We start from the raw sequence: 24965 nt of genomic DNA on the forward strand, positions 1-24965 counted from the left end.
GGAAGCACTGACGATGGTTAACAATGTTGAGTAGCCAACATATTATAAAGCAATAAAACAAGGATTAAAATCTCCTTAATAAATGTTAGATTAATGTAGCCCTTAAAGTTTGCAAAATGAATAACAATGGAGAAAAAACAATACTATGCTCTCAAACGAGGTGCAGCCGCGAAAAAAAAAACGTCCCATTAAAATACATTAGATTGAAGGCCGTTCTGAGTGACACGATAAAACCCTCCCATTGAAATACATTACATTGAAGGACGTTCTGAGTGACACGAAACAAAAGGGAATTTCGTGTCCACAAAGACGAATCAGTAGATTAACTTTCGTGTCCCTATTAACGAAATGCCGTGAGACTGGGTTGGCCGACAGGACGCGAAAACCGCTAGCTCCTTTTGGATCTGCTCATCCGTAATGAACGGCGGCAAATTCGCCACAACAACCCTAGTCGAAGGTGTAGAAACAACAATTCATTTATAACAAAAAGCCCACTAGCAATCAAGGTACCTACCAAGGCTGCTTTCTTCATAAACACAACAACTGCTTTGTTCATTCTAGACGCCGAATGAATATGTTCAGCACCTACCTGTTCGCCAACGGCCAGCAACACCTCTACCCTAACTCCCTCCACCGGTACACACCTGAAACCGTGCCTAAGCGACATCGCCTCCTCCCCAGCTGGCAAGGCAGCCATTGCGGCTGCCATACCGTCAAAACCCAATCAAACTTCCCCCTTCCCCTCCAAAAGCTACCCGCTAATCTGGTATGAAGAAAAATTTTAAGGCACCTTACAAGTTGGAAAAAAATCATGCAAAACAATCTTCAAAGAGAAACTAGGCCCTCTCACCACACAGCCACCTCCAAAACTCCTCACACCACAACTTCCCATCATGCAATACACACACAGAGAGAGAGAAAAAAAAAATATATATCTGACTTTACTGCCACTATTTACACATTAGGTGTTTCAATCAGAATGATAGTCAAACTGGAAATGTCCCTGTTTTTCTCCCTTTTTGGGGATTATGTTCCCAGTTTTGATCTTGGACGTCTGGTCACTTTATATCATATATCAGAATATTCTATTACTGTTACGTCCACTATGAATATTAAAATACGCCGAACCATGTGTCCTGTATCATAGCTACATGTATGACCTTTGCAGCAAAAAAAACACGTGAAAATCAGTAAGGTATTCACTGAGGTATGATTGATTAAATGCGCTGACAGCTCATTTCACCTGCCAAAACAGATTACACTGGCCCTCATACATCAAAAGTGCGTACACCAAATTTCCAGCGTACACCTGGCGTACACCCAAAACCACGGTGACTTTGAGATTTATCAGTATGGACGTTGGCGTAGGGCACTCTCAAATCCTACGCCAGCTCAGGAGGTGGTGTACGCACGTTTTGAGTTAGTGTGGAAATGCGCAGAAAAAAAATCCTAACCCACTGACAAACTAAAAGATATGATATATTATGACCCACTGTAAAAAAAAAAAAATAATAATAATTACAAACTTCAGTGTTTATTTTTGTGCAACATGGACTTCAATGTTTAATTTGTGTGACTTTACCAAAGCATTTGATTTATATGTATTCCTTCAGATGCGAGCCTGTGCGCTTTACATGACGTTTCAGGGTTAGGCCCGGCAGTTGCGCACGGACTGGGTTCAGTAATAAAAGGCTTTTAATGACCAAAATATAATTCAGACTGACAAAATAATAAAAATGACATTCTTCTTTTAAATAATAATAATAGAAATAATAATAACGACCTTCTAAATAACAATAAACGTCGTTAATAATAAATATCATAATATAATAAAACGAATATTACAAATTGTCATGCAATTATTAATGTGAATGAATGGTACTCCACATCACATCATCTTTTATACCACTTTTTAAACTGCCAAATAAAACAATTTTATTTCTTTCTACCTCCCTGGTGATCTCAATCTCCACGTCAGAGAAGTTTCACTTTTTTGCCGTCTTCCATGTGTCCATGGCGTAAAATGAGGGCGTGGGGGAAGCGGAGACTTGAATATATAGGGGCGTGTTATTCTAATGACGATCGTTTTCAGCCGCTGCATTTATCAAGGGCAGGTATTGCGTACACCTGGATTTTAAAGGTATGCACTGCTTCATAAATCAGGCGGTGAGAGGAGTGTAAGCAAAATCTTACGCCAACATATACGCCCGTTTCTACGCAAGGATGATAAATGAGGGCCACTGAGTGGAGCGGCTGACCGGTCCAAGATGGCGGCCCCAAGGCTCGTAGCGGTCGATGCGGCGTCCACTCTTTATTATGTCTATAGTCAGTGCCAGTAAGCAGTAGCGGTTGATGCGGCATCTACTCTTTATTACGTCTATGCTAATTATGACACAGACTACGATATACGTAATATCTCTCTGGAGTAAGTTGAGTTGCAGCTCTAACCATAGAAATCATATATAAAGGCTAGATACTTTGTCCGCGCTGTTGGCCAATGGAGGTCGACGTCCGCACATGGTGGCCATCTTGCCACAGGCTGCACGCTCACTCTAACATTGTGTTTTATGGTGCATGTACTTTTTAAATAACCATAACCTGCATTTTTCTACCGATTTTCAAACGGTTTGGTTTTTTATAAACGTCAGAGATTAAGTTATGACACTGCATACATATGAACCATTAAAAACATGGACTTCCATATGAAAATATCCTTGAACAGAACCAGATAGGTGTAATGAATATACAAACAAGGTATTTATGTTAAATCAATAAATAGGCTACAGAATGGCAACAAGACATACACTTTTGTATAATTATAATAAAATAATTTGTATTACTATATGTTTTTTCCTTCTGCTGGATAACAAGCATCTCTGAACTGACCACATTTCAGCCCTCTAGGTCACTTGATATGACTTTAGAAACACAACTGAGCCCTAGCACCAGGTCTTGTGAAGCTGTGCGTAAAATGCTTACTGTGTGGCAACCTCTTTGTGTAGAAGCATAATGAAATGAAATCAAATGAAAGGTAAAACAGATGTTACTTGTAGACCATTTGGATTGTATGTCAGGTGTTCAGATATAGAATGACTACAAAAAATATGGTCTCTATTTTTAAACTATTATAAAAGTGACATTTATTTGCACTCAAAAAAATAATAGGTACATGATTCCCCTTTACAAATATCCAAAAAAGAAATGCTGTAGAGAGAACTACACTACTGTTGAAGTAAAAGAGGACAGTACCTTGAAAACACATACCTTGGGCTAAAGCCCTTTGAAAGGACAGTTTTATTAGGTTTCTGTTGCATGTTGTTGCTCTTTTTCCTTTTTCAGACAATGTAAACAACCTCAAGCAGTTTGATGGGCTGTGATCGTCTGGTACTGCCTGATGACTGCCGAATGACCCACTGTGCTGCCCTAACGACCCTCACGGTTCCCTCTGATGGAATCACCAGACCTCCATTGTTTTTTTTAAAGTCAGCAGGTGGTAGCTCTGGTCCTTGATGGCAGATGCAGCATCTGTCACCAGGCTGGCACGGCAGACCTCACACGACAGCTTCTTCAGAGCCTGTCGCACAACAAATCCTGAAATTTGAGTTAGTAATATCATAACTTATAACAATAATCAATTATAAGCATGAGGAAATTAAGGGAACACTTCTCTTTTTGGACAATCGGGAGATTGTTTTTCCCCAGATTGTGACTATTGGCACTTTTGGTTATAGGAAGAAAAAAAACAAAAAACTTTCAGTTACCCTTCACCTGAAATGTACATGAGAGCGTTGTCCACAAGACCATCGAAGTGGATGGGAAGGTAGCTGTGATCATGTACAAGGGCAGGAATGTCAGCAAACGGGGATGGAAGATCTTCTCCTCCTGCTGCAGAGGACACATCTACAGCTGACAGGCTTGTAGAGGTGTCGATGACAGCTGGTAGGGACTCTGTGTCACCCTGTGCCGTCACATTGCCTCTGCATGGTTTAACAACCCCACACTGGGCCATCAGCTTCACATCCTAAAGATGTACTTGAACTGGCTGGCATTAGGGTTGTTATTCCAGCCATTGTTTAAAAAAAATAAAAGATACAAGTATAGTACACAGATATTCAATAAATGCTTTAAAATGTTTTATGCTTAAAACATTTTTACAAAAAGACTAATTAGAACTAGCCACCCCTGAATGATCATTCCACATAAAATTGGTTGAATGACATTATCATACAATTCAGACTGTATCACTGATGATAAGTTCTGCAAACAAATAGTCAAACACAGGCATTTTTCTAAATACTCAGAATGGTTTGTGACACTTCCAGGTATTGTGTATGTCTTAGGGTGTATGTCTTCAGAAAACATGTTACCAAAAGTAAAAAAAAAAACATATGGACCGACAAACTGAAAACAATACAAGCATTTGCTGACACTGTGTCACTTAGTGTTGCAGCTGGTAAATATAAATGAACCCTACCAGATGCTCTGATGGAGTTGAAGAGAAGCTCCAAGTGGTCCTGGCTGAACCTGTAGGTCAGGACATATTGCGGTCCTTCAAGCAGCACAGGAACCAACCGGATTGAAAAGCATGTGCAACTTTGCTGGTTAGCAGCTAAACTGTAACGTTAGCTGCCATAGGTCTCACTCAAAGCTTATTGTTATTAGCCAGCAAATAACTACCACCACATCCACAAATATTGTAATTTAGACAAAAGATTAGTTGTCATAAAATCGTTATTGGTGTCAGTAAAACCTCTATAATCGAACAGCTCGTTTGTGATATCTGCCTTGATAACTTGCGCAAGAAGCCGTGATCCAACTATGTTGCACGATTTAGACGTTTTTAGAAAATAAAAGCTGCAATTTCAACATTTTCAAGCATTCAGAATTATAGCCACGTTAATAAAGTTTGTAAGAAACCAAACCGTTTGTAAATCCGTCAAGGTTTCAGCGAGATAAGAGTATTTGTGTTAGTGCTGATCACTCACCTTACATCAGGTACCACAGAGCCCGCCAGGAAGCCTGCCTGTGACAAGATGGCCACCGGTGATGCCGGAAGTGACTGCGCCATGAGACGTCTAGCCTTTATATATGATGTCTATGGCTCTAACGTCCCAGTATTAATACGTTTTCGTGGTTTTGCCTTCAAAATAAATAGCAAAAAAATATTTTTTTGGGGGGTGTTTGTCTCATTTCCCAGTATTAATAGAATAATAACCCGTTGACCGGAAATATATGGTAAACAGTGATATTGATGAAATACCACTAACGACTGTATTCAGTAAATAACATGAAGTACCATTTGAGTTTTTAACCATTGCTAGGAGCACCTTTATTCTGAAATGATCCTGAATTGCTTTTATGGTGTTGCTGACTGGACTGTGGTGTATTGTGGTCCAAGCATGCGATGGCAGGCGAGTGGATGATAGACGGAGGGAGAGAGGGGTGATTAGTTGGGGATGGCGGACAAATCACTCACGGTGTTTGTGAAGCTGTTCGCCGCGGGGTTTTATGGACTCAGTTCTTTCCTCATCGTTGTGGTAAACAAGAGCGTCCTCACACACTACAGGTTCGTTTGGCTCATTTCCTTTTACCTTCACATTGGTGGGTATTTGAGTGTTCCGAAGGGTTATGCTCGAACAGAGCTAGTCACACTGCTACGCGTTTTGGTCAGACTATTTATAAATGGTAGCTACTGCAGTCAGTAGTAAAGTAACTTTCAAGACAACATTTAGTGGACAACAAGATTATACAGGACTGAGCAAAGGTCTTTACTAACGACGTTTTCTAGTACATAAGTACACGTTTAGAGAACTACAGGCAGCTAGCTAGCTAACATTAGCTGACTAGGATTTTTTTGTGTCTGACTTCGCCTATTTTTCTGTGGCTAAACTTACAACGATGGATGTTGATAGCTACTGTAGCTCGCTGACGGGCGTCAGTTTAATTGATGTTTCAAAAAAGCATTGTATATTTGTAGACAAGTTTCACATCGTGAAGCACTTTTTCTAAAACAGTTCTCTTGTTTAAAGTTTAGTCATACAGCAGGCACTCTTATCCAGAGCAAGTTGTAGTTAATCTACTTTATTTTACTTTCAGGTTCCCCTCATCAATATGTGTCGGCATTGGTCAGGTTCGTTGTGTGTGTGTGTGTGTGTGTGTGTGTGTGTGTGTGTGTGTAAGTGTGTGTGTAAGTGTGTGTGTAAGTGTGTGTGTAAGTGTGTGTGAGAATGAGAGCACAAGCAAGATGTTGTGGCCTGTGGTCCAGTTTATTATTATTATTATTATTGAGTTGTGTGTCTCTGTAGATGCTAGCTACCGTGGTCTTGCTGTGGGTGGGCAAGGCTCTGAGGGTGATCAGCTTCCCAGACTTCGACCAGGGCATACCTCGCAAGGTGAGTCTGCCTGCCAACCGACTCGTCTGACTGTCTAAGAATCTCCACTTGTCAATATTCACCCCTATGTAGGGTAGCCTTCTTTTAGGGGTAGGAAAGCTGATAGTCTCGAGTTGTCTCAATAACTTATCTGTTGTAAACAGGATTGTCTTTACTGTTAACATGTTCTTCTCTATACATTCAGGGCTCAACGTTAGCTTGTTTTTGCCACTGGCCTAGTGGGGACAGTGGGTTTGAAACTTACTGGCCCCAACAAAATGTTTACTGTCCCTCCCTTCAAAAGTTGTAATTTATCAGCGTTACACAATAAAACCAAATCATTTTGTTACTTCAAGTGTTTTTTTCTTTCTCAAATGCATCCTGGATATATAAAACAATTCTGTATTTCTTTCATCACATTTTTTTATTATAACATTTTTAAACAAAAAATACTAGCTCATTCATCTCTGGGGGAACCGGTCCCTCAATGTGCATCTCCATTTAAATTCCTGACCAACACAAAATGGATTGTCAGCCAGCCGCTTGGCTATCATGCAGACCAGGTGCTGTTTGCTATTGGCTTGGCTGGTCAGGGACAGTATGATATTGGCATGGCTGGTCAGGGACTGTTGGTGAAAGTTGTCAATGCCTTTGTAAAAATATTTTTCCTATTCAACTTTTAATTCATAATTTATCTATAGGCCCTACCTATATTGAGGTTAGGTTATAATAAGATCTTGACTGTTTATAGTAATCAGTAACCCTACCCCATTATTATATTGTCTCAAATTAACCCTAACCCGGTATTATATTGTCTCACTTTGGCAGGGGGTCAAAGGGTGATCAAATAGGTACTGACTGAAGTTGCATGTGAATGTGCGGCCACATAGTGCCCTACCAAGTGACTGACAAAAAGAAATGTGATTTTCCTCCTGTATGTTTTTCTTTATAACGTGTTTCATTATATTTTGTCTCTATGTTGCAGACCTTCCCGCTCCCTCTGTTGTATGTAGGCAACCAGATAACCGGACTGTTTGGAACAAAACAGCTAAAGTATGTTCTTGCTGTCTGGGGTTGGGAGTAGATGATTACGATCCTTTTTCTGTCCGGATTAGGTGGTGATGAGGATGATGTAGTTTTTCTGTCTCTGACCCAGCCCGGGCAAGTTGTTGATAATGTTGTCTGTCTCTCCCAGCCTGCCAATGTTCACAGTCCTCAGGAGATTCTCGATCCTTTTCACCATGATGGCGGAAGTTCTGCTACTCAAGTAAAAGCTACTATTCGTTTTTATTTTACAAAATGCACATTTAGTTTTTATATTTTAGAACGGCAGGTTATAAAGCTTTGTTCAATGTGTCTATTCTCTAAAGGGAGAAATCCCAACTACTTCACTTTTACCATAGTCTAACCATAACCATAGCACTAAAAATAGGGCTTACATACATTGAGTGAGAAATCCATCTAGCATTTGCATAATTTCCATAGGGTTTGAATTTACACTATGATGTTTGAGACGTCCTGTGCATAATTGTGGGTGTCAATCAAGGGGAAATTTAGCGGTACACATGCATACTGCACAAAAACGTGATATACACTCACCTAAAGGATTATTAGAACACCTGTTCAATTTCTCATTAATGCAATTATCTAATCAACCAATCACATGGCAGTTGCTTCAATGCATTTAGGGGTGTGGTCCTGGTCAAGACAATCTCCTGAACTCCAAACTGAATGTCAGAATGGGAAAGAAAGGTGATTTAAGCAATATTGAGCGTGGCATGGTTGTTGGTGCCAGACGGGCCGGTCTGAGTATTTCACAATCTGCTCAGTTACTGGGATTTTCACGCACAACCATTTCTAGGGTTTACAAAGAATGGTGTGAAAAGGGAAAAACATCCAGTATGCGGAAGTCCTGTGGGTGAAAATGCCTTGTTGATGCTAGAGGGCAGAGGAGAATGGGCTGACTGATTCAAGCTGATAGAAGAGCAACTTTGACTGAAATAACCACTCGTTACAACCGAGGTATGCATTTGTGAAGCCACAACACGCACAACCTTGAGGCGGATGGGCTACAACAGCAGAAGACCCCACCGGGTACCACTCATCTCCACTACAAACAGGAAAAAGAGGCTACATTTTGCACAAGCTCACCAAAATTGGACAGTTGAAGACTGGAATAATGTTGCCTGATGAGTCTCGATTTCTGTTGAGACATTCAGATGGTAGAGTCAGAATTTGGCGTGAACAGAATGAGGACATGGATCCATCATGCCTTGTTACCACTGTGCAGGCTGGTGGTGGTGGTGTAATTGTGTGGGGGATGTTTTCTTAGCACACTTTAGGCCCCTTAGTGCCAATTGGGCGTGGTTTAAATGCCACAGCCTACCTTAGCATTGTTTCTGACCATGTCCATCCCTTTATGACCACCATGTACCCATCCTCTGATGGCTACTTCCAGCAGGATAATGCACCATGTCACAAAGCTCGAATAATTTCAAATTGGTTTCTTGAACATGACAATGAGTTCACTGTACTGAAATGGCTCCCACAGTCACCAGATCTCAACCCAATAGAGCATCTTTGGGATGTGGTGGAACGGGAGCTTTGTGGCCTGGATGTGCATCCCACAAATCTCCATCAACTACAAGATGCTATCCTATCAATATGGGCCAACATTTCTAAATAATGCTTTCAGCACCTTGTTGAATCAATGCCACGTAGAATTAAGGCAGTTCTGAAGGCGAAAGGGGGTCAAACACAGTATTAGTATGGTGTTCCTAATAATCCTTTAGGTGAGTGTAGTTCTGAGGGAGCTTGATCGAAAATGTGGCGCATGTTACCTTGGTAGGTGGCGTTGGGAGCTGAAGATATCTCCAAGTTAATACATTAAAATAATGTAATGCCTCAAAATGTATTGTTAAATAAATAAGGGATTAATCATGCATTGATGTCAATGGGAGATATCACCTTAATGTCTCTAACCTTTACACTTTAACCTTTCAGAAAGAAATTCTCCAGGCCTGTTCAGCTGACTGTGTTTACTATGATCCTGGGGGCTTTTGTAGCAGCAAGGTATGTTGAACTGCTCCCATGCAAGTCATTTAAACCAAACAGGTTTATATTTTGTTTTGAACAAAATCAGAAATATGCAGTTGCTATTGGATTCTGATGTAAATTTTATTGGTTTAGTGTTTGTAGGTCATCATTACTCATGTAACATGATCTTTAGGTCATCTTCCTTCATAATGTATATTATTCTCAAGCGTGCCGCACAAGCCCTGAAAAGTGAAGCCAAAACGTCTCGATCGCCTCCTGGTGAGTGGTCCCAGTATAGGTCATAAACCCCGCCCTCCCCATGTTATTCAATGGGACGCGAGACCAACTAAACAATTAAATTACCCTTAAAATATATTTTTTCCGAAGCTGGTTCCTGTCATTTACTGTAGTTTGTATCACGCTAATGTAAATTCAAGAGTTTGTTTTTAAAATAAGTTTGTTTTTAGTTAGTTATTTAATGCTCTAAAAACGGTGGTGTGACGTCGTGATTCACAGCTGTGATTGACAGCTATCTGAGCTGAGGAGCCACTGAATCTTCGGAGGACTGAGGAGATTGGAACTTTACATTTAATCTCAAAATTTCTATAATTGATATAATTTCACACGGACATAATGGGTTGTTCTGCAGTACATTGTGCTAACCGATCTGGCATTTCCAATCGATCTTTGAATTTTTTTCGGTAAGTTAAATTTATAAGATATTTAATTAGTAAATAAATGTAATGGGCTAGCTAACGTTAGCTAAAAGACAACAAGCCTCGTTAATAGCCATGTTAATAGCTAGCAGGTGATCGTTAGCTAGAAGGTACCAATTATTTTTGTATTAGGCCTATTCTAAATTAAGGTTAAACATGATGTAAGTTAGGCTATAACATATCGTCTAGGTTTAACAAGCAAAGGTTGTACTGTACTTGGACTTGCGATTGATTACGGTATGCGCATTCTGCGAGGGAGAGTGAGGGCGGGGCACAGGGGTGGGGCCGTTGATTTCGCGGCTTTACGGCTTTACTTCCTTCTCGCTACTGCGCATAACTACTGCGCAGAACTGGTCCCAAGATCGCTATCTGCGCAGACGCAAGTCCAAGATGTCAGCGCCGTATCCGGACACTGGTGGCTTCATTTTTCACCAATGGAAAAGAGCGAAAGGGCGTCGTCCATTATTTATACAGTCTATGATTATTCTTAGGTAAACTTAACTGATATCGTATCAGTTTCCTCTGGAATTATTTTACAGGCCAGCATATGTTTTCACATCATTTCACAAAACAAATGTATGAATGATGAGCATCAGTGTTTCCTGCACTGCTATTCTGCAGTTGGGATATGCTGCTTCAGAATATACAAGTATTTTGCTTTTTGAAGAGGATCATTGGACTTTTCCATATGAATATTGAAATCGCCAAAAATTAGAATACAATCTGCCATGACTACAAGGTTAGACAAGAATTCTGGAAACTCATTGAGGAACATTGTGTATGAATAGTAGCTATAAATAGTAGCTATGTACAACGATTTATCGGCCTGGTTAACTTTCATGATTAAAACTTCAAAAGAATGAAACTCAGTGATATGTTTAAGAGTAAATGTATATTTACTGTCATAAATATTAGCAACACCCCCTCTTTTCGGGACGCACGAGGGATATGATCACTAGTATAACCAGGAGGAGAGGCCTCATTTAAGGCAATGAATTCATTAGGCTTTAGCCACGTTTCACATAAACCAATAACATCTAGTTTATGATCAGAGATTAATTAATTTACTGCAACTGCCTTTGGAGCAAGGGATCTAACATTTAGGAGTCCCATTTTGAGATGCGAGGTGATAGTCATTTTTATTTGTGACCGAGGCGGAGGAAGCCTTTATCTTAATAAGGTTGTTTTTGTTAGCACTACCTTGTTTAACTTTTCTCAGCCTGGAACGAGTCAAAGTGGCAATAGGTAAAGCTGTACTAACTACTCTGGCTATGCTATCGACAGACTCCACTATGCTAGCAGGCTGGCTAACAGCCTGCGGCCTGACCTGCACCCTATCTCATGTTAAGGCTATAGGAGTGAGACTCCTGTCAATGTTCCTAGATAAAAGAAGAGCACCACTCCAGCTAGGATGGAGTCTGTCGCTCCTCAACAGATCAGGTCTGGCCCTGAAGATTAGTTGTACAAAGTTTATTTTTGCCCCAAAATCATCTTCTGTGAATTTTTCACATCGTTGCTGAGCTACCACTGTCAGAGTTTAAACTGCACCTTCTAGCAAAGACATCAGATACTAAAGTACAGTCCGGTTCAATCTAGCAACAGAACAGTCAGCAATATACCACTTGTTACTAGGATCATATATTTATTTTAGAAACATTACAAAGTGTACTCATGTCAGCTGTGTTATTTGTGGCTCATGCTGTTTTAATCTTGCTTTAATCCAATTTTTAGCACCTTTTATTATAGTAAACATCCTGCTATGTGCTGCTTGTCTCAGCATTCAGACTAAGTGGATCATAGTAACACCAACAAAATGTACAACCCTCAAGATTTATTAGAATGGAAACTCTAATCAGTCTTGCCCATGTTAAAGTCACTGTCCAGTGTTGGCCCTGGACAGTCCTGTAGGAAAGAAAAAAAGGTAATGACTCACAAGCTAAACAGGGGGGAGACTCTGATCCCTGATAAATACATTATATCATGTTCACCCTTTACTTTTGTTTTTGATCTTTGCACACTTTCTAGTGCTGACCTGTCTTTTGACCTCCAAGGCTATGTGTTCATTCTCTTGAATGACATTCTGACGGCAGTGAATGGAGCCTACGTCAAGCAGAAGCTGGACTCAAAGGTATGCAACACAACTGGACGACTATTCTATATACACTGTTAATATTCACTCAAAGGTATGCAACACAACTGGACGACTATTCTATATACGCTGTTAATATTGACTCAAAGGTATGCAACACAACTGGACGACTATTCTATATACACTGTTAATATTGACTCAAAGGTATGCAACACAACTGGACGACTATTCTATATACGCTGTTAATATTGACTCAAAGGTATGCAACACAACTGGACGACTATTCTATATACGCTGTTAATATTGACTCAGGTATGCAACACAACTGGACGACTATTCTATATACACTGTTAATATTGACTCAAAGGTATGCAACACAACTGGACGACTATTCTATATACGCTGTTAATATTGACTCAAAGGTATGCAACACAACTGGACGACTATTCTATATACGCTGTTAATATTGACTCAGGTATGCAACACAACTGGACGACTATTCTATATACACTGTTAATATTTACCCCCTTGAATATCTTCACTTTTAGTTCTTTTAAAAAGTATTGAAATTTATTTAATTTATATTTTAGGGATTGACATGAATGTTTGAAATGATGTATGCAGATACTTGTGTGAACATTCAGTTTTGCCAAGAAATGCAACATTTAAATAAGTCAGGTTAAACAGGCCTTTTCTAAATATAATAAAAATTCCACTCTGGATAGTTAAGTACAATGATATACTATGATTTATTTTTTTACCTAACATACATCAATGTTGTTTTTGCATGACATGCCATCCATGTGTGTTTGAGCTGCACTATGTAGTGGTAGCCCAGTCAGAGGCGCAGTTTGTAAGCAAGTGGTTGATTGTTCACTAATTCAAGGGAAAATGGAATACACTACTCAAAATAATGTATAAAAGATGAAATATATTAAAGATCAAAAAGGGTTAGGGTTAACCCTAACCCTTTGAACTTCAGTATGATATCAGACAAATTACATGACTCTTAACACACACACTTTGATTTAAAAAAAAAAAGTATAATACATCAACAGTTGAACGTGCCAGGGTTGTTGCAATTCATGTAGAAAAGTAGCCTAATGTGAATTCTCTACGGCACTGATCTTCACCTGATAACGCTATCAAAGCAGAGTTGGGAGGGAGCATGAAAAATAAATGCAATTGTGGTTAGCTAAGTTAAATACAATATTAACCTTCCTCTTTGTCCATAACAGGCAGTTTGCCTCCAAGCATATCCACAACAGAAATCCTGTACCATTATTTGGAAAATCTGCTTAAATGCTTTGCGTCGTTGTGTTTTCGGCACAATTTTCAGCACAGCTTTAGCTCCTTGACTTATGTCCTGACGTTGTGTTCAAGACTCTCCTGATTTACCTTAAGTAACCTGGACTCTCCCTTCAACACGCTTGATTGTTGGGATTAGGTTATTTTGATGGTAACCAATGTTGGGTTTTGCCAAACATTGCAGTTTTGATGGTTACCTAAAAGGTCAGTTTTGGACACTACCAGACTCTGTCCAGAAAACAGACTTCTATAAACCTACAGGTTTGTTCAGGTGGTCTCTGGCCAAGTTAAAATGGGCAGTTTAGTTCTCTTTTGACAGCATAAGGTTCTTCCTAGCATCCTTCCCATGAATGTGCAAGTTCTTATTGTGTTCTTGTTGAAGCTTTTATTTTGTTTTATTTTGTTTGTGACTCTTGGGGATGTTTTGGAAAGGTGTCTACTTCTAGGGAAGTTGCTGTCATGTTAAATGCTCTACAATTATAAATGATTTGACTCACAGTTGTCTGACCAAGCTCAAATATTTTTGAGGTGGTTGTATAGCCTGCCCCAAACTGAAGTGCTCTCACTACCTTCTTCTTGATGTCCTCTGAGATCTCCTTTCCTCTCGGCATGATGTGTTTTGAACTTACCTGAATTGATAACACCAAACTGACCAGCTCACTTGTCTCTTATCAGAGGCCTCCCAAAACATTCGTAAAGATCCTTCTTTGGGTTAGTGCATTTGGTACCTAATGATTTACCCACCTGATTGTACTTACCGATTTAATTTAACCAACGTTTAACCAAAACTATTTTTTATATGACATGCACGATTTCCTCTAAACCAACATGGAATTGGTCAATGTAAACCTGTTATGTCAGATAAAAAAGGCTGATTCTGATTAAATAAGATTTCCTGGTGAACCTGAAAAAATTATAATTGCACAATGGGTTCACAGTTTCAAGCAGCACTAAATATTGTACACTTGATCATGGTATTTACCCTAATTGCTAATTTTAGTGTCTGTGGATAACTCCCTTCTGCTGAAAATGAAACGTGTCTAATTCCTAATTCACTTTTTGCTGCTGATCCATTGTATTCCCTATGACTGCTGCTACATACTAAACTTTTAGCAAAACATTTCAATAGTAATGTTATACTACTAGTTCTGTACCTAGTTCCATTATTTTACTAGAAATACTAGTTATTTTTGTTTCTGTTACTATTATTCTACTGCTAGTATAATAACCCTACCAACATATAGACTGAGACAGGAACCATGTATAGAACGACCCTAACGACCTCAGTGGTAAAGCAGTGGGCTTGTAACATCTGTTTGCTGGCTAGAGAGGAATGCACCATCATGAATAACCATCTGTTCTCTCTCTCTCTCTCAGGAGTTGGGGAAGTATGGCTTGCTGTATTATAATGCGTTATTTATGATATTTCCAACGATGCTGCTAGCTCAACTCACTGGAGACGTTCAGAGGGTAATATTCCTACCTGTCTTTCTGTCTACCTCTCGGTCTGTCAGTAGTGATGTCTTTCAATGCCCCAGTCATAGTCAGACAGAGTTGTGTGTGTTGAGGGAGAGAGGGGGAAAACACCTTCTGGTTTTCCAAGCTTAGAAAGCGACCAGGTCAGCAGCCTGAAATACACAAAGATATCATTGTGTTGTTAGTTACTACTGCTTCTGCTGTTGCTACTAGTACTTCTACCCCTACAGTTACTTCTACTACTAGATCTACTGTTGCTACAACTACTGTTAATACTACTCCAACTGATACTAGTACTACTGCTGTTTATGCTACTCCTATGTTTACTTGTACTACTGTTGCTACTGCTACTAAAATGTTTCATCTTATAAATATCTTGGTCTGTGGATTGATGAAAAGCTAACCTTCAAAGTTCATATTGATAAATTAGTGAGAAAGCTGAGAGTAAAGCTCTGCTTTTATTTTAGAAATAAATCCTGTTTTACTCTTCAAGCTAGGAAGAAATTGATCAGTGCCACTTTCTTACCAGTCTTCGACTATGGGGATGTTATTTATATGCATGCTGCCTCTACCATGCTGCATGCACTTGACACAGTCTACCATGGTGCATTACGGTTTATTACTAATGCCAAGACACGCACTCATCACTGTCATCTTTATGAGGCGACTGGTTTTAGCTCTTTAGGTCTGCGTAGATGGTTCCATTGGCACATTTTTATTTATAAAGCTATCAATGGTATTTTACCCAGCTATCTTATTAGTTTGTTAACCAGGAAACATTCCATTTACAATCTCTGCTCCAATAATATTCTGACTCTAAATATCCCATGTGTAACAACTGAATTTGGTAAGACTGCTTTTAGTTATGTTGCTCCTTGGTGTTGGAATTTGCTCCAAAAAGTTTTGAAGCTTTCTGTTTTTATCCCACTTGAACATTTTAAACAATTACTTAAGCAATCCAAATCTGAACAATGCGCATTTTTTAAATAACTCCTTTATGTTATTTTTTATAATTTTACATGTTTTGTAAATCAATTTTGTTGTTGTGACTGTTTCTGTGATTCTGTGTAATTTGTGTAATTGTTGCCCCAGGGCTCCCTTGTAAAAGAGATTTGACTATCTCAATGGGACATCCCCTGGTAAAATAAAGGATGAATAAAAAAATAAAAAATAGTACTATTGTTACTACTAGTACTACTGTTGCTACTGCTACTACTACTCCTACAGTTACTACTAGTACTACTGTTACTATTGCTACTACTCGTACTGTTACTTCTACAACTTGTAGTACTGTTGCTATTACTACTTCTACTCCTACTGTTACTTCTACTACTAGTACTGCTGCTACTGTCACTTTTGCTAATCCTACTGGTGCAGCTATTATTTCTGCTGCTTATACTGTTACTGACCGTGGCTGTTACTGACCGTGGCTGTTACTGACCGTGGCTGTTACTGACCGTGGCTGTTACTGACCGTGGCTGTTACTCATGGCTCCAGACTACGGTCAAATAGATGCATTCCGAGACCCATTTTAATGGGTTGCAGTATTGCGACCATCCAAAACGTTTTTAGTCCAAGTTTCATGATTTGGTCAAACGATAACTTGAATCATTCTTGTCCTGAGATCAAACTCTACATGTGTCTGTTTTGTAAGTTGCCTTTGTGGCTGTGTATGAGCCAGTCTCTTATTCCTCCTCCTAACCAGGGGGTTACTGTGAAGTCCACCAGCCTGTACTATGCTATTTCTAGTTATGTTAAAGACAGTGTGTGCTCGTGTTATTGGCATCAGAGCGGACAATATTTAAAAAATAATGTATTTAACTGCAGATCAGTTTTTTCATATGCCTTTACTTTATTGTCACTTATTGTACCAGCAGTTTCAGTGGTTGTAGGAATATTTATCCATAACCGTTCTGGTTTGGACTAACCTGTCTTACCTGTCTTACCGGTTTTAGTGTTGCTACTGTTTTTTTTAATTCACAACTCATCAAGCATTTGAGAAGAAACTTAACCTACAAAATGATGCCAAATTTAATACAGAGCTCTATGAAAAGCTGAAACTTGTTTTAGACTAGGTTATGATTCAGAACACTGCAGACTCTTCCACTTCCACAAGTTTTAATTTTTGTGCTCTCATGTAGACTCAATTAATTGATAATTACATTTGTTGCCAATTTCTTTTTAATGAATGTTATCAATCTTTATTGATTAGTGGTTGCAGCCATTGCAGATATACTTGCTATAGAAGAATTATCATTTAAAATGGTCATACTATGCTATTTAATTTGGTTTGGGAATGTAGCACATTGTGACAAAACTTGGGTGATTGATGTAGAGTGTAAAATGACGTTGATTGCCACAAGTAACAATGTAATATATCCATTAGCATGTGTGCTTGCACGTTTATATTTTAAATATTTGCTTGTTGTGCCAAGCTGCTGCATAGCCCAGTGGTCCACACAACTCTAAGATCTGAATTCATACACACTTGAAACTGATTTAGATCAATGGTTAGGCTGGTACTATGGTTAGGCTGGTACTATGGTTGGGCTGGTACTACGGTTTGGTTGATGAATTGGACAGTTGTGTAAGGGTGTAGTGAATTACTCATTAAGTAATAGGCTGATGGAAAGTGCTAAGGCTTAGACAGTTGAGAAATGCCAGATGTGCTGATGGGGTCGTAACTGTGGGAGGGGACAAGATGGTTGCAGTCAATTGTTCTTGTGGAATGCAGGATGATTTAGACCAGATAAACCTGCTTTGAGGTGATGTCTGTTATTTTGAAAGATGTTATCACACCCTATTGCCTATACAAAGAGGAGGTTTTTCTCAGTTAAATTCAGTTCTATTTTGGTTTTGTACTGAATGAAAGTTATTAATAAACTCCTTTTGTGCAGAGATTAGGGTCTGTCTTACCTGCTTCAGAAGAGTTCTCCTTGGTGAATTTCCACCACAATTATACACATTTTGCCATGAAGTAGAAAGATGTTTATGATATTTGCATTAGAGTGACTAAATTGATGGGAAGACATTCAGTAATTACTGGCACTATTTACCAATCAATAATGTTTTTTTGACAACGTGTCCATTTAAAAAGCAGATTGTCTGCTAGTACATGTGTTTTACTATTCTGACTCTCAACAGTAAGTTATGTCCAACTGAGGCTTGTCACATGGTGTCTGTTTCGGTAGCAGGAGTAGTGATGTGGCAGAAATTAGCCAGACTTGTAGAGATACAGAGATGTTCTAGATTCAGAAGGTCAGAACTCATTCAACTGCAGCCAGGAGATCCTCACAGATGGCAGTGCTTTTTTATACAGAGACAACAGAGGACAGGGTTGGAAGGTGGGGTCAAACAAACAGCTGTGATGCGACTCAGTCTGTTATGCCCAAAGGGGGAAGGTCAGGGGTCAGCAAACACATGAGTATCTAATCTATAAAATAGTCAGGGGTCAGCAAACACATGATGAGTATCTAATCTATAACAAATATAGTGACAAAGTTATAACCGATCCAGTATATACTACCCCTGTTACATGAGAAGATGCATTAGAAGATAACAGTAATACTGAAAGGGTGATGTTCTGTTTCTGTCCCTGTAGGCGATGGAGTATGATGGCTGGTCAGATGTTCTGTTTCTCAGCCAGTTCATCCTGTCCTGTATCATGGGGTGAGTACTATATCCAGACCTGTGACTCCAATCTGTTCTCTTATTGTCCTTTTAGTGTGTATTGAGTGGGGTTGTGTTTGTATTGCAGGTTTGTGCTGATGTATTCTACAGTTCTCTGTACACAATACAACTCCGCTCTAACCACCACCATCGTGGGCTGTATCAAGGTAATCTCCCAAGACTGCCTCTGATACATTCATAATGACATGACTCCTAAATAATAATGGAATAAAAAAAAAATATGCTCTCCAACGTATTAAAAATAACTTGATTAAACACATTAACTCCTAAATAATAATGGGACTAATAAACGCTGTCTAACATATTATCCAGGTGAGTTCCAAGCTTGCCCTCTAATTAATAATGACCTTACTAAACCCCCTTTAATTAATAAGGACATGACTAATAAACGCTCTCTCACCCTATAATGACAGTATGAAACACCCTGTAACCCACAGGTGTTAAACTCATTCCATAGAGGACCAAAACGCCCTGTAACCCACAGGTGTTAAACTCATTCCATGGATGACCGAGTGATTGTGGGTTTTTGCTCCTCTTTTTACCTGATTGATGTATTGGGACCGCCCCTTACCTATTTAAGTCTTAATTGGACTCCAAAGTAAAACCAGAAAAACTGAACTGACAACAGACTCAGTGGAATGAGTTTGACACTCCTGCTATAATCCATTAAAGATATTAATTAGGAAACACAGTCAATTAATAAATCATGATGAAAATCCATTGATAATCCGCCTAATCCATTAATAATGACATAATTAATAAACGGTCTTGCTCATTAACACTTCTGATGATTTCTCTTTCAGAATATTCTAGTGACATACATTGGAATGGTGTTTGGTGGAGACTACATTTTCTCCTGGACAAACTTCATTGGTTTAAATATCAGGTATGCTCTTTGTGGTGGTCTGGTTGCCTGTGGCTTGGATCACGGTAAAAAGCCTGGGGAATGTGTTCCCTCTGGCACATAGGGATTCCGGTATAAACCTTTTTGTTGAGCAAGCAGCATAATCCGAACTATAATGTTGAATGTGCTGCAGAAGACATTTAAATATACACTGCTCAAAAAAAATTAAGGGAACACGTAATCATTACAGTACAGTGCCAAATAGTCGGATAAACGTCTGGGATATCAATCTGTCCAGTTAGGAGGGATAAGCGATTATGAATCAGTGTCACGTGTTTTGGTGCAAATGAAAGTGACAACAGGTGCACTCTAGCAGAAACAGCAAGACAATGCCAAAAAAAGAAATTGTTTTGTAGGTGGTGGTCACAGACAATTGCTCTCTCCTTATGTTTCCTGACTGATTCTTCTGTAGTTTTGGGTTGTCACTACTGGTAGTGTGAGGCTGTGCCTGCAGCCCAGGTTGCAAAGGCAATCCAGCTCCTCCAGGATGGCACATCCATATGTGCCGTTGCAAGATGGTTTGCTGTGTCTCCCAGTAAAGTCTCAAGAGCATGGAGGAAATACCAGGAGATAGGCCGTTACACAAGGAGAGCTGGACAGGGCATTGTAGAAGGGCATCAACCCAGCAGTAGGACCGGTATCTGCTCCTTTGTGTGAGGAGGAACAAAATTGCCTCCAGTGGGCTACTGGTGTGGATGTTTCTGACCTAACTATCAGACAGACTGAGGGTGGCGTGAGGGCCTGAGTCATTATATAAAATGTTTCCTGTTCAGTATTTGAGGACTTGGGTATGGGTGGGTGAGGGTTAGATGAGGACTGGGTATGGGTGGGTGAGGGTTAGATGAGGACTGGGTTATGGGTGGGTGAGGGTTAGATGAGGACTGGGTTATGGGTGGGAGAGGGTTAGATGAGGACTGGGTTATGGGTGGGTGAGGGTTAGATGAGGACTGGGTTATGGGTGGGTGAGGGTTAGATGAGGACTGGGTTATGGGTGGGTGAGGGTTAGATGAGGACTGGGTTATGGGTGGGTGAGGGTTAGATGAGGACTGGGTTATGGGTGGGTGAGGGTTAGATGAGGACTGGGTTATGGGTGGGTGAGGGTTAGATGAGGACTGGGTTATGGGTGGGTGAGGGTTAGATGAGGACTGGGTTATGGGTGGGTGAGGGTTAGATGAGGACTGGGTTATGGGTGGGTGAGGGTTAGATGAGGACTGGGTTATGGGTGGGTGAGGGTTAGATGAGGACTGGGTTATGGGTGGGTGAGGGTTAGATGAGGACTGGGTTATGGGTGGGAGAGGGTTAGATGAGGACTGGGTTATGGGTGGGAGAGGGTTAGCGAGCTGTATGTATCTGTGTATTTGCTGTGTATGTTTGCTATATAATGATGCTTTTGTCTGTACATGCTTTATTTTGTATCTGTGTCTATAGGACCCCCTCAAATGAGATTCTTCTTCTCTAGGGGCTATCCTAACAATACATTCAGTTCAGACTCCATGAGGGTGACATGAGGGCCTGATGTTCTGTAGTGGGACCTGTGCTCACAGCCCAGCACCTGGCAGCCCCATTGGCATTCACCAGAGAACACCAGAATTGGCAGGTCATCAAACTGAGCCTGATTCTTGCAGGTTCACACTGAGCACATGTGACAGACATGAAAGAGTCTGGAGACGCTGTGGTGAACATTATACTGCCTGCAACATCAGCCAGCATGACTGGTTTGGTGGTGGGTCAGTGATGGTCTGGGGAGGCATATCCTTGGAGGGTCGCACAGACCTCCGCTTGCTAGCCAACGGTACTCTGACTGCTGTTACGTACCGGGATTAAATCCTCAAACCCATCGTCAGACCTTATGCTGGTGCAGTGGACCCTGGGTTCCTCGTTGTTCAGGACAGTGCTTGGCCTCATGCGGCCAAAGTGTGTAGGCAGTTCCTGGATGAAGAAGGCATTGATGCCACTGACTGACCCTCACGTTCCCCAGACCTGAATCCAATTGAGAACCTCTGGGACGTTATGTACCAAGTAGCGCCACAGACTACCCAGGAGCTCACTGGTGATCCAGGTCTGGGAGGAGATCCCCCAGGACACCATCCGCCGTCTCATCAGGAGCATGCCCAGACATTGTTGAGAGTGCATACAGGCATGTGGGGGCCAAACGCAGTACTGAGTCACATTATGAGTTGCTGTGTTGAAATTCATGCAAGTTGGAACATGTGATTTCAGTTGTTTATTTTTATTTTCGGTGTGACTTTGAATCCAGCCCTCAATCGGTTGGTGATTTTGGTTTCCATAGATCGTTGTTAAGTCATATTATGCTCAATGAATTACACAATATATACACAAATATTTTGTTCATCGAGACCTGATGTGTGATTAATTTCTTTGAGCAGTGTATTAATCTTGAAAGTAAAAAATAAAGGTTTGCAGCAAACGGCCATGTTGTATGCTAAATCTGACACACCAAAAATACTGTATAATTCTGAGACTGTTTATTTTGTGTGTGTGTGTGTGTGTCTCTCAGTATTGCAGGCAGCCTGGTGTACTCCTACATCACCCTGACTGAGGAACAGTCCAGTAAGCCCTCAGAGAGTGCCAGCAAGATGGAGATTAAGGGGAAGGTGGTGGTGTGACATCACGGGAAGACAGTTTTATGACAATCCCAGTGACATCACAGGAAGACAGTTTTATGACGTCCTGGTGACACCATGGGTAGGTGGTTGTATGATCAGGGGAAAAGACACTTGACATACTTTTTCATTGTTTGACATTTTAACAGTCCATGAGGACTTTCTATTTTTGGTACTTTTTGTATTTATGGACTTTTAACTGCTATTGTTACCATAGCAACCAACCAAACCCCCTACCATGGCAACAGGCTCATTCCATCAAACACCTTGAGTGGGAGAGCAGTGCTGAAAAAACACATGATTGACATATTCATAACTGATAAGGTTTTATTCCATAACTAAAGTCCACTCTACCGCTTGTTCATAACAAAGAAATCATACAATGGCATCCTGTTTGTGATAGAATGACGAGGATGGAATTTATGTCAGAACCAAGCAGAATGTCTGTAAGTGGCATTTGAGGTAATATTGTGAGGGTGGTGTGCCTGTTGGTTTGATGCTTCTGTTGTCCAAAGGAAAGACTGTTTACATTGTTAATTCAGTAAGACTGAAGGTCTGCTGTAAGTGTTTTTTTTATTTTATTATATTTATCAAAAAAATATATGCTTTTAAAACAGTGTTAATATTCCACTTTTTCCAATGTCTGGCTAGTAGCCAGTGTTGGGAGAAGTTAAATTATAGATGCCTTACTGTGATACCCATAAGGTCAGAGGTTAACAACACCTAACAATGAAACTACGCTGCTAGGTCCATGTTTCCCTTAAGACTTGAAGTGTTCCTTATAGCTTCTGAGCTGGTGTAGCTACAAGATGAATCACTGACTTACAGTGGGGCTGTTTTTACTGATTGGCTGTGGTCAGAAAAGTGGACTCTTGCAGTTATAGTTTGGCTGTTAGAAGATAACTTCTCACCTAATGTTTAGGGTGGAACTAATGGAACCCTAAAGTCTAAGGTTCTGGGTTAACAATGGACCTAACGGAACCCTAAAGTCTAAGGGTCTGGGTTAACAATGGACCTAACGGAACCCTAAAGTCTAAGGGTCTGGGTTAACAATGGACCTAACAGAACCCTAAAGTCTAAGGGTCTGGGTTAACAATGGACCTAACAGAACCCTAAAGTCTAAGGGTCTGGGTTAACAATGGACCTAATGGAACCCTAAAGTCTAAGGTTCTGGGTTAACAAACAGAACAGCTGTCTGCCTTGTAAAAACAAAGTCAGGTCCCTTTTAAGTGTTAAATGCCACCACGTAACAGTCAGGTTTGACAGTATTCACCTTTTTTATAATTGCTGTTTTTATAAATGAATGTCAGCACTCCACATGGTATTTGCTGAGTATAATTATTTCCTTTTTCTATTTCTGTTACTGGGCTGTGTTTAAGACTTGTGAAGTTGGGTACTAAGATGGGTTTATAATTATGGTGTAACTGTAACATAAAAAAATAATTTCTTAACATTAAAAGAATACCTCATCTATTACACTTCAGTTCACATTGTAGTTTTCTAATGAATTCATACTTAAATTGAACTATAGAGACTAGTTGGACAGTCAGAGGCAGAACTGGGTCAGTAGCTGGAAGCAGTCCACTTTCATTTATACTTTCAGTTCCACACCATCCCTTTGAACATATTCTCACAAGGCCAGGTCTAAATCATATCACACCTCCTTAAAGTTCTGTAAATTTTTGTATTTAAAAAAAGTTTTAATGGAATGATGGTTATGTGTTTCATTGTTTCTGTTTCATTTAAACATTTATATCTAGGTAGAATCGTGTGACAGGAGCTACGTACTGTAATTTGAAAACCAATCCAAAAAGTATGACGAGATACACAATGCTTTATAAACCCCACCAATCAGCCTAACAGGTCATTATAGACTCCAAAAAAGGTCTGGTCTCACTAATGACAAAGGTTAGGGTCAGTGGATCACCACAAACATTGCATACATTAACATATTTCAATGAGGTTTCCATCTGCAATTTCCCAGCTGTCCTTATGTCATCAAAACCCATCTTGTGAGCACCTTCTGAAGGCTACCAATTAAACCCATTTAATAGGATTGACGTGTTGCAAGGTGTCCCTGATTTACACAGGCTCCACCTCCTATAAACATTTAACAAACGTTTACTAACCCGTGCATAGCATGGTCTGAGGCATCCTAGAATGTAATGCAATACTGGGTGTCTGCTCATTCTCAACATACACTGGAGACTAATAGAGGTCTACAGATGCAGAAACCTGTATGTCAAGTTTGATTGAAGCAAAAGGTAAACAATAGGTGTCTTGCTCAAGGGCACAATTGGGGCCACCATTCATATTAACTTCTTATGCTTACCTTCTGCTAAAATCAAACCTCTGTTGTCAATACATATAAATGAACACACATTGGGGTTAGTAATTTATTCAAAATACAAAGTAACCCTGAGTGAAATATACAAACAGTACTAAATAAATCTGAGATACTTAACCACTCTGAGATGTAACACTTAATATTAGTACACACCACTGATTGAGTAGCTCCACACTATCAGCTTGGACAACCTGCTGCACCGATCTCATCTAAACTGCACAAGGAAAGTTTAGTGCTCAAGGTGATTTAAAGATCAGTGATTTTGTTTGTTTGTTTGAGGCTAAATTACTCAAAACACTAAACCAGATGCACTTTGATTTATAGAATATATTTTCTTCAGGTCCTTAAGTCTTAATATAAATTTGTTACAGCATTCAAATGGCAGAATTATTTGATAAGACATT

At 39.9% G+C, this 24965-nt stretch overlaps 1 protein-coding gene across 3 annotated transcripts; it reads left to right on the forward strand.

Moving 5' to 3' along the window:
- Positions 1–5371: 5371 nt before the first annotated feature.
- LOC105008781 (UDP-N-acetylglucosamine/UDP-glucose/GDP-mannose transporter) lies at positions 5372–23692 on the forward strand. 3 transcript variants are annotated; one of them, XM_013131179.4, is made up of 12 exons: positions 5372–5566; positions 6097–6130; positions 6306–6392; positions 7357–7424; positions 7567–7638; positions 9375–9443; positions 12149–12251; positions 14898–14990; positions 18598–18665; positions 18754–18832; positions 19490–19572; positions 22109–23692. In XM_013131179.4, the coding sequence occupies exons 1-12, from the start codon at positions 5457–5459 to the stop codon at positions 22215–22217; spliced, it is 975 nt and encodes a 324-aa protein (XP_012986633.1). In that variant the 5' UTR covers positions 5372–5456; the 3' UTR covers positions 22218–23692. The 3 variants fall into 3 exon arrangements, with proteins under 3 accessions (XP_012986633.1, XP_019904619.1, XP_012986634.1); XM_020049060.2 differs by lacking the exon at positions 22109–23692 and adding an exon at positions 21050–21269; XM_013131180.4 differs by lacking the exon at positions 14898–14990.
- Positions 23693–24965: the final 1273 nt, after the last annotated feature.

Source organism: Esox lucius, chromosome 8 (assembly GCF_011004845.1).
Source record: "Esox lucius isolate fEsoLuc1 chromosome 8, fEsoLuc1.pri, whole genome shotgun sequence".
Taxonomy (NCBI): domain Eukaryota; kingdom Metazoa; phylum Chordata; class Actinopteri; order Esociformes; family Esocidae; genus Esox; species Esox lucius.